Genomic DNA, 9,711 nt, shown 5'->3' on the forward strand with positions numbered 1-9,711 from the left:
TGGTCCAATGTGATAGTTGTAATTTTGGAATGTCAGATGCCCGGATCGCTTGGTTGCTGTGAGCCCACTTCGAGTCCTTGCTTCCCTTTGCCTTCTCAACTGGTTCCATGCTTGATTCCAGTACCTCGATCCTCTTCGTGATTTTATCCAACTTCTCTTCATAGATATTAATTTCCTTTTCAATGACCGAAGTTTGTGGTGTCACATCCATAAGATTCATCATTCTTGACCGATACTCCTACTGATTTTTCTTGTAATTTTTTAATCGTTCTTCAGTACTAACCTCCTTCACTTTTTCAAGTTTTCCATGATTGTTGTAGATGTTTACTTCCTTTACTGCCGACGTAATTTTCGCTACATCGTGACGTTCCCCGTTGGATGCATTACTTGCTCCTTCCAGTGGTACTGTTACCTCACATTCCTTCATAATAGTGTCATTATCGATCACCATTGGATGGTCTTCTTGTTGAGCCATTTCGAATCTTGATTATAGGATAATCGTAAAAAATGTTACAAATCAATTACTTCTGATTTGATAAAAAAAACAATGGTACGATAGGTACGATTATAAGTCCTTGTTACTTTATTTGACTGAAGTTTTAACTATGAAATAATGGGGTCTATTTATACTCTTTTGAAAGCTGACTGTTATTAGAATTGCTAGTCCATAAATTTATCTTGACTGTTGAATTCTACATGAATTCAAGGGTACGCTTGTCGCCGACAGATTGCTTCAATGATTTCTAATAATATTTTCTATCGGCTCTTCCATTGTATTCAATGTGTCAGAGTTCCAAATTTGGACAATTTATATAAATTTGGATTACCGACGATTTTTATTGTATGTGCGTTTGGCACAAACAGCACCTAGAAAAAAAAGCACTTAGAAAAAAAAAGCACTTAGAAAAAAAGCAAAAAAAAAAAAAAAATAAAAAAGTACGTAGAAAAAAAAAAAAGACGTAGGTGTAGACATTCTCGTGTGTTCCACTGGCTATTTTCCTAATACTCTGCATTACATCTACGGAATGGCGAAAGAACATGACTGTGCTAAAACCACATAATAAATGCTACTGTCTACAAAAGGAAAGATGTTTCACGGATAAAAGATCGGGAATAAGTAACCCGGCTTTATGGAAATTTCTTCATTACAACACAACTCTAGGCTCCGACCAATGAGAGATCAGAGAATTTAAGGAACAATAATAAATCAAGGACAGCCATCTTACGATCTTCAATAAACCAAATGAATGGTCCATCATATAAAACTACGATGGATCTGAGCTGTCAAAAATACAAGCCACAATATCTTCAATCTTCTATAAATATCAGGGCAAACCTGCCCATCTAGTTAGCTCTTAATCAATTTTTATACAAATAAATCGACAAGACTTATAATTGTATTCTCTTTGTTTTTTTATCTATTTTTTTCTGTAAAACTATTCTCTCTTAAAGTCTACTTTTACTACAATGACCACTTGAGCAGGTCTGAGCACGCCAGAATCTGAAATAGACTTATAGTGGCGTGCCGTACGCTCACCACTAGTCTCCTCTTCCCTGACTATATCCTCGTGATCTGTCAGACGATAAAATGCACGGATGTAAGATCCACGTGCATTGGCACAAGTTGATTCCATTGACTTGAACACAGCCCCAAACAAATCCAAGATGACAAACTTATTGATTCTACTGTGGGCAGCAAAGGGATGAAACCACACATGATACAGATTCACGTAGTAGCTCAACAGATGACCAAACATCACAGAGTTTGTATTCGTCGTACATTTGATCTTCATCTTTGAAAAAACGCTTTGTGGTATCTCCTCATAGCCATAGGCCACTTTATGCCCGTGGTTAATTTCCAAGAATTGAGAAAGAGAAAAATCAACCTTGGATTTTTGATATTTCCCCTCAAGCTCATCGTTTACCTTGTCGTACCCATGGATATTACCACCAGCAAACAATCTTGTCACCTGTGCATTGTGTCGAGGTCCCAACACAAAGAAGAGTTCAAACCTCTAAATTAATCTTCAGAATGAATAGCGTGAAGAAACTTCTTCATATACGTCTTCTCGACCGGTCCTTTTCTATTAGTCTTGAACGACTTGACATCACAGTTATACCGCTCAAAGTTAAAGATCCACGAGGAAGGGCTTGGACCCCATTTTTTGAGCATCATCTTCAGATGCGAATGGTAGTGAATGTTTGAAACAAACAAGGTTGGATCATTGTACGTTTTGACAAAATCATCCAAAAATTTCATCATATGTACATGCATCTTCTCAACCTCCTCCAAAGAAATCATCGGACTCGACAGGTACACATTGGCAGCTACGAAATCCATCCAGTTGTCATAATACTGGTTAGGTAGTCTCATTGACAGCAAATACGGAGACATGGCCAGAACCCAAGCTTTAAACTCATCGCTTTTTACATGCCCAAAGCCAACTTCACCGATCTTCTATCGTATTTGGGTACGATTCACTTAAGAATAATTAAGCAAATCGTTTAAATAAATAAACTATGAAATTAAAACAACCCGTCGTATTTGACGCCTAATTCCACGAATACAATTACTGTTATCTTGTCACTCAATTATAATACATATAACCTATGTGTCGTATTTGGGTACGATTCACTTAAAGAATAATTAAGCAAATCGTTTAAATAAATAAGCTATGAAATTAAAACAACCTTTGATGTTGCATATCAGCATACGCTTGTATACTGCTATACAACTTCCACCGCAAAATTTCTATCGCGGTCAATTTTTGATCAAATAATAACCAGCAAAAATGCGATGAATTTTTGACCGCAATCGCCGCGACGGCGGTCAATTTTTCACCGTGATCGCGGCGATGGCGGTCATTTTTTCCACCGTAATCGCGGCGATGGCGGTCAATTTTCACACTTTTTGACCGTAATCTTCGCGAATGCGATCAATTTCTACACTTTTTGGCCGTATTTATCCAGAATGCGATACTATTATTGGTCGTATTTATCACGAATGCCATCAATTGTTTTACTATTATTGGCCGTACTTCAGCGGTATCCTTAAATTTTCCCTTGCTTATCAAATTTTATACCCTTGTATTATGAACAGTTATGTGTTTATGTTATGAAAAATTTTATTTATTTTTTATTAAATGTTTATAAAATAATAACGGCAAAAGGGATTATGGATTATGAGGTGAAATTACAGGTAAAATGGAAGGGTATTATACAAATAGAAAAGCTACATACCTAAAATTAAAAATATTAGTGGGTGGCTTATGTAGATTACAGTGCTATTTTATTTACATTATCTATCGCGTGCTTTGTATTGATACGTAAGAATATTATACGAATAGAATAGCTACATATCTAGAGTTAAAATTATTAATGGGTGGCTTACACAGGTCACAATCATTTATTTATTTACCTTAGTCTAACCTAGCGAGAGTTTTGTATGCATTATATCTATAGACTACAGTGTTAGAGTATAATACAATCAAATATAATCACTGGCTTACATTACAATTGAATGGTTACAATCAAAAAGAGCAGGTTTAGTTAGTTGCACAGAAGAATATTGAACTTACCTTCACGGATGCGAGAAGTCCACTTACTAGTTTACCTTATGGTTAGAGATGGGATGGGGGCTGGGCACCTCTATATTTACAAAAAAAAATATATAGTATCATACACATACATCAAAGCTAAATACAAAACGATATTGTTGGGGAAAGAAAAAAATAATTTATTTTTAAGAAAAAATAGAACGTTTTTTATACAAAATTTTTTTAGTTGACTTTAAAAAAAAACGGATCTAAGCATTACGAGACCGTTGACTTTTTCTTGTTTCACCTTCTGCATTTGAATTGGCAAGCTGTCTCTTCGCACCAGACACCTCCTCAGACACCTCCTCGGACACCTCGTCAAGCACATCGTCAAACACATCGTCAGACAAACAGTTGAGAATGTCTCTGTTAGAAGAGACTGACGGAGCATCGTCGTCAGGCATTCTGACCCGCCCAAAAGAACTCAACGTACTCATGCTGACATTGAATGTGGACGTGTTACCCAGAGGCTCTTCGGATAACCCCAAGCTGTCAAAGTTGTTGGACACGCCTGAGGAAACTGGACGTCGTACTGGCTGATCATACAATAAACTTAGTTAGATACCACATTATGAACCATTGTATACAAAAATATTACTTACTTTAACTGGGACAGCAGTTTGAATGGCTGAAAGCAGCATACGACGTGCCATCCAGTTCTTGTCAGCACGGTACAGTGGCATCACCGGGGTGTGAGCTTCTGCATCCGAGATCATCTCAGCGGCGAAAGCTGTTGGGAATCCACTTATACCCACACGCTTGTTCCAGAACAGAACGATGCACTCAAACAAGGCGGTCATCTCCTTACAAACCTTGACATCAAGTGAGCTCCATGTAAAATGTGTCAGCAATTTGTCACCGAGATATGCTACGACAAAATGCATACACAGGGGATGGACGTTGTTGTATGACTCTTTGGCTCTGGCCGTGATATCCTGATCGCTGCAATGCTCAGACGAAATTGACTTGAGATACGCCTCGGTCACGATCTCAAAGTCTTTGATCTTGTTCTCCTTACGCATTTCAATTGATCTAGATCCAAAAATTATCATCATGGCATCAATTTTTTCGACCAGACCATTATCCTTGTAGTGCGCAATTGCTCGACGGAGTTGATCTTGCAGATGCTCTATAAGTCGCAAAGTAAGAATATTAAAACCAAAATACTGTTACAAGATAAACCGAAAATGTTTGATATTTCATACCTGCTGACTCTACTGCGAGTGGCTTTTGGATGGAGGCCTTGCTGTTGGATCTTTGAAGCTTTTTGAGTTGACTGCAGCACTTACAATGTTCTCCAGATTTCAGTTACATGTGATTGCTCACGGCTACAGGAACATTACGAAATCCACGATTCATATCTGCAGTTAACTGAGCAAACTTAGTCTCCCACTTTGCTTCCATACGATTGATGACAGTTTCGTAAAGACGGATAAAATCGGCGTTGGATAATGCAATATTGTTGGGGTTCATGTTATAAATTATAAAAATAATTATTTAGAATAATATCAATGATTTAGTATAAATGTTTAGCATTTATAACATTTTGTCAGTTATGGTGTATCACAAGACTATCTCACCATAATAACAACTACTCTAATGTAAATACGGAACATATAAGAATCACCGATACAACAAATACGAATCACCGACTTAACAAACATGAACATATAATATATATACAAGAGCAAATTAAGCATTTAATAAAGGATTATCTTATATTTCATTGAAATTATTGTCTCTTAGACATCGGATATTACAAGTTACTTAGCTTCGATTTGTATGGTTCGCATACACCAATCACAGTATTGTATCATTAATTCTGAACGCCGTTTTGGGAAGACAATTTGACTACAGCTCCCGACAGGTTCGTGTATTTGAAAGCCAATTTGCTTGGCAGCCATGACGGCATAAGAGTTTTAAGTGGTTCCGACATGTGATAGTCTAATTTTATAATGAATATAAAACCTATAGAAAACAGCCCCATATAATTTCAGTTACTTGTTTAATTCAAATATTTTAAAATCATGGTGCACCCTAATCGAATTCAGAAATCGCTTACATCTTCAAGAGTCCATAGACAGGGCAGAGCCCACCGTATCACGAGCTTTATGTCTCCTGCTGCCAATACAAATCAAGCAAATAGTGAAGCAAATGATGTGGACATGGATGCTGTCCATACCGTTCCTTTGGCGCATGTCAATGTCGATACTATCCCTGCGGAACAACGTTTTGACGAAGCATTGGATTGTAATGAGTTCTTGGATAGTGACATTCCTGATGTGGACTTTGAGCAACGTAGTAGAATGGAAGAAATGGCGTATGTAAGGGAGTTCATTCTTCCCTCTGCTGCGGAGCCAACTGTAACTGAAGAAGACACAGATGAAGGTTCGTAACGATAATTGAAATTTTAAACACTTGTGGTAAAAGTAGACTTTAAGAGAGAATAGTTTTACAGAAAAAAATAGATAAAAAACAAAGAGAATACAATTATAAGTCTTGTCGATTTATTTGTATAAAAATTGATTAAGAGCTAACTAGACGGGCAGGTTTGCCCTGATATTTATAGAAGATTGAAGATATTGTGGCTTGTATTTTTGACAGCTCAGATCCATCGTAGTTTTATATGATGGACCATTCATTTGGTTTATTGAAGATCGTAAGATAGCTGTCCTTGATTTATTATTGTTCCTTAAATTCTCTGATCTCTCATTGGTCGGAGCCTAGAGTTGTGTTGTAATGAAGAAATTTCCATAAAGCCGGGTTACTTATTCCCGATCTTTTATCCGTGAAACATCTTTCCTTTTGTAGACAGTAGCATTTATTATGTGGTTTTAGCACAACACTTATGCTTACCCAATAATGTTCCATATTAGCCCAAATGTATCAAGATCCCGACACCAAGGATATTCTTATTCCTGAACATCCATTCAACAATAACGAATATGACAGTATCCAATTCATGTATAGTTGCGTAAAGTCAAACATGACAGTCGAAGCAGTGAGAGAAATGAAGAGATTGTTGGAGTTGTTTACGAACAGAGAACGATCCAGTAAGTTACTAAAATTATCGATCAGTTTTAAATTATAATAATGATATTAATTGACTTCCCTTTTTTTAGCATCAATCCAGAAGAAGAAATTTCATGCTCAAGAAGCTGGCCTTGCCATGATCAAAAGAAGATTACAACTTGATTTTGTCCGCGAGTATGAGATATGTTCGAAGAAGGGTTGCTATCTTTTTGATCCCATCATCGATGTCAATATGGCTGCTTGTCCTCAGTGTGGTGCCGTAAGACGTGCAACATCTGTTGTCAAAATGGTCGACATCGGTGATCATCTTGCTCGTATGCTGACCTGCAATGATTTCCGTAAGGAGGTCGAGCAATACCGAGAGGTCATTGATGGTATGGAGGAAGACGATCCTTACACCGACTTTTTCTCTGGTTTGGCTTTCAAGGAGCTAAAAGCGAAGGGGATTTTCTCGGGTAAGCATGATTTTGCCATTGTTCTCTGCGTCGATGGTTTCACATCCAAAGTTTCCCGACAAAGTATGGTAATGGTACATGTCATCATCCCCAGTATCGATCCGTTCATTAGGTAATGTATCACATATCTGTAGACATACTTCAAATTATTATTAATAACTTTATCATTTAATTAACAGATATACGGATGAATATACCTTCCAAGTAGCAATTTTTTTCGGCGATACCAAAACAAATTTTGAGTCGTACCTCCGTCCCATAATTAGAAGCCTTGATCAATTAAGCAAACAACCGCTTGTCGTTAAGCGTAATGGTGAACATGTTGCTACGTCTAACGTATTTATTTCGGGGTTATTGCGGATGGTGTTGAAATTAACCAGCGGCTGTTAATGTTTGGTGGCCATACAGGGTTCCATGGATGTAGATTTTGTTTGGGTATGTGTTAAATTTCAACTTTTACGATTTAGAAAACTTATTCGTCTCCTTTATTCGATTAGTTGAAGGTGTTCACCCTGTTGAAGAAAAAAAAGGTGACATGTACTTCATTGAAAGGGGTGTTGCTATGAGAAGTAAGGAATCCTTGTTATCTGTAAGTTCTCACATTTTATATTCCCGTCTACTTTGTACTTACATTTTACACCCAAAGCCCAACGCTGATAACACTTATGGCATCAAAAAACCAAGTCCTTTTGGTCGATTAAATACCTTCTTGGGAATAGATTTCTTCTTTTGCGATGAGCTGCATATGTTCTCCAATGTCAGCAAACTCTGCTTTGATCTTCTTTCCCCAAGGTACAATGCCCGGTTTAAATTTGTTGCTCACGAATCCAAGTACCCTTTTCTCCTTTCCCCTGCGAACTTTGCCAAGATCCAACAATCCATGAACGATTCGGGCTGTAATATCCCCACAGATTTCAGTGGCTCTTTCAAGGGCATGCATTCCGACAACGTCCGTTCTATGTATCGATCTGTTAATTGGATTGCTTGGTTGCTGTATGTGGTACCTACAATTGTCGCACCTCTCCTTCCCGCCAGTAGTACCACAAAGGCATTTATTGCTCTCTCCCGAGGCATTAAACTTAGTTTGCAGTGGGTTGTAACCGAGTCCAACCTTAAAGAAATCGAAAGGTAATTAGCTACATATTACAAATGCCTTATAAATATCTAACTCACTAATCATCCAATCTGATAGATCATTTGACACTTGGTTTGATTATCTGGATACGTGCCTTGTCCAAGAAACGATCTCCCGTATTATTTTCAAGTCTAATATGCATCAATTAAATCATATTGTGTATATGATTAAAAGAATGGGGTAAGTTAAAATAATAGTACTAGTGCAAAGAAATCCACCGTCTAACCTGATTTTAATATAGTCCCTTGCGTTGTTACTCTGCACGATCTTTAGAAAGAATCATCGGTACATACAAAAGAAGAATCCGTTCAACTCTTCATCCTGGTGTCAATGCTGGCAACATCTTAGAAACTCGAGAAATATTTGCCTTCATCCAGTCGGCTGATATTATCGATTTTTCGATTGGTCGCGCCTCTGTTGATAAATCCTCGAATTTTGTAGAGCATCCGTCAAATGATCCAACCCGCCCACAGCTCTGGTCTCCTTTCATGTCAAACCCGGCTCCTTTGGTGTTTGGCGATTTGTACCAGAGATTCGCCGCCTCGACTTCTTTCTGCCTTGGAGGATACCCTTTTATCTTCTGGATCAAGGCTTTGTTACATTGCTTTGTTCGTCTAGAAGGAAATAAGGATGTATCTTTCGGTCAATTTCACGCTGATCAAACGATCATAATTTCGGCAAAATTATGGCTCAACAACCAAGTTTCGATCTCTGATATTTTCAAGTCCAATAACAATTCGAGTTCTCGTGGTGGTGAATTCTTGATGTTCAAGGCCGTCTATCAGAACTTGTAAGTATCTACCCCTGCAATTGATTCCTTTGTGTTAAATGCTAAAATTATCCATTATGTAGACAATTTCGTTCCGTCGAGAGATGGTACGTTTGTAAGGCCTTGTTTTTTTTTAGTTTCAGTTTCCGTGAGGCCTCTAGGTCTCATTATGTCTATGGTGAGTTGATGAAGACGAATGGGGTGTCCCCGTACTCCAAGGCTATTCCCCGGGTCAAGGCTTACTCCAAGAATGAGCAAAAGAAGTTTGTCGTTTTTGACGCGGAGGATATTATGTGTTCGGTCGGGCTGGTCGATGCCACTGATCAGTCATCCAACATGTATGTCATACGTACGGGTGAGGCATTTGAGGAGGATATGTCGAAACTGGCTGGAAAAGTGGGCGACATTACTTTATAAAATAAAAGGCAAAATTAAAAAAATAAAAAATTCTTTTGATTAGTGCGAGAAAATTTATCTGACGTGATACAAAATCTCAAACCCAGTCCATAAACCAAATCATCCGTTTTGTTTCTCTTATAAAATCATCAATAATTGTCGTAAAGAACTATTTTTTTCGACCAAATTATTCTATTATATATTTCTAACCTCTAAGGATAGCAAAATCAATATTTGAAGCTATTTGTTTTTTTTTCGGAGTTAAACTTAGGCGATTGCGGTCAATTTTTAATAAATCGTTCTTGAAATTTTGCGGTGTTCTCCTAC

At 37.6% G+C, this 9,711-nt stretch overlaps 1 protein-coding gene across 1 annotated transcript; it reads right to left on the bottom strand.

Moving 5' to 3' along the window:
• Window positions 1-3,805: 3,805 nt before the first annotated feature.
• Window positions 3,806-5,069, bottom strand: EV154DRAFT_570792 (uncharacterized protein; the record flags this gene model as incomplete). Its single annotated transcript, XM_051606219.1, has 4 exons — window positions 3,806-4,132; window positions 4,199-4,725; window positions 4,802-4,859; window positions 4,923-5,069. 4 exons carry the CDS (start codon window positions 5,067-5,069, stop codon window positions 3,806-3,808), a joined length of 1,059 nt encoding a protein of 352 aa, XP_051451177.1.
• Window positions 5,070-9,711: the final 4,642 nt, after the last annotated feature.

This window comes from Mucor mucedo, assembly GCF_025094135.1.
Source record: "Mucor mucedo strain NRRL 3635 chromosome Unknown EV154scaffold_200, whole genome shotgun sequence".
Classification (NCBI taxonomy): domain Eukaryota; kingdom Fungi; phylum Mucoromycota; class Mucoromycetes; order Mucorales; family Mucoraceae; genus Mucor; species Mucor mucedo.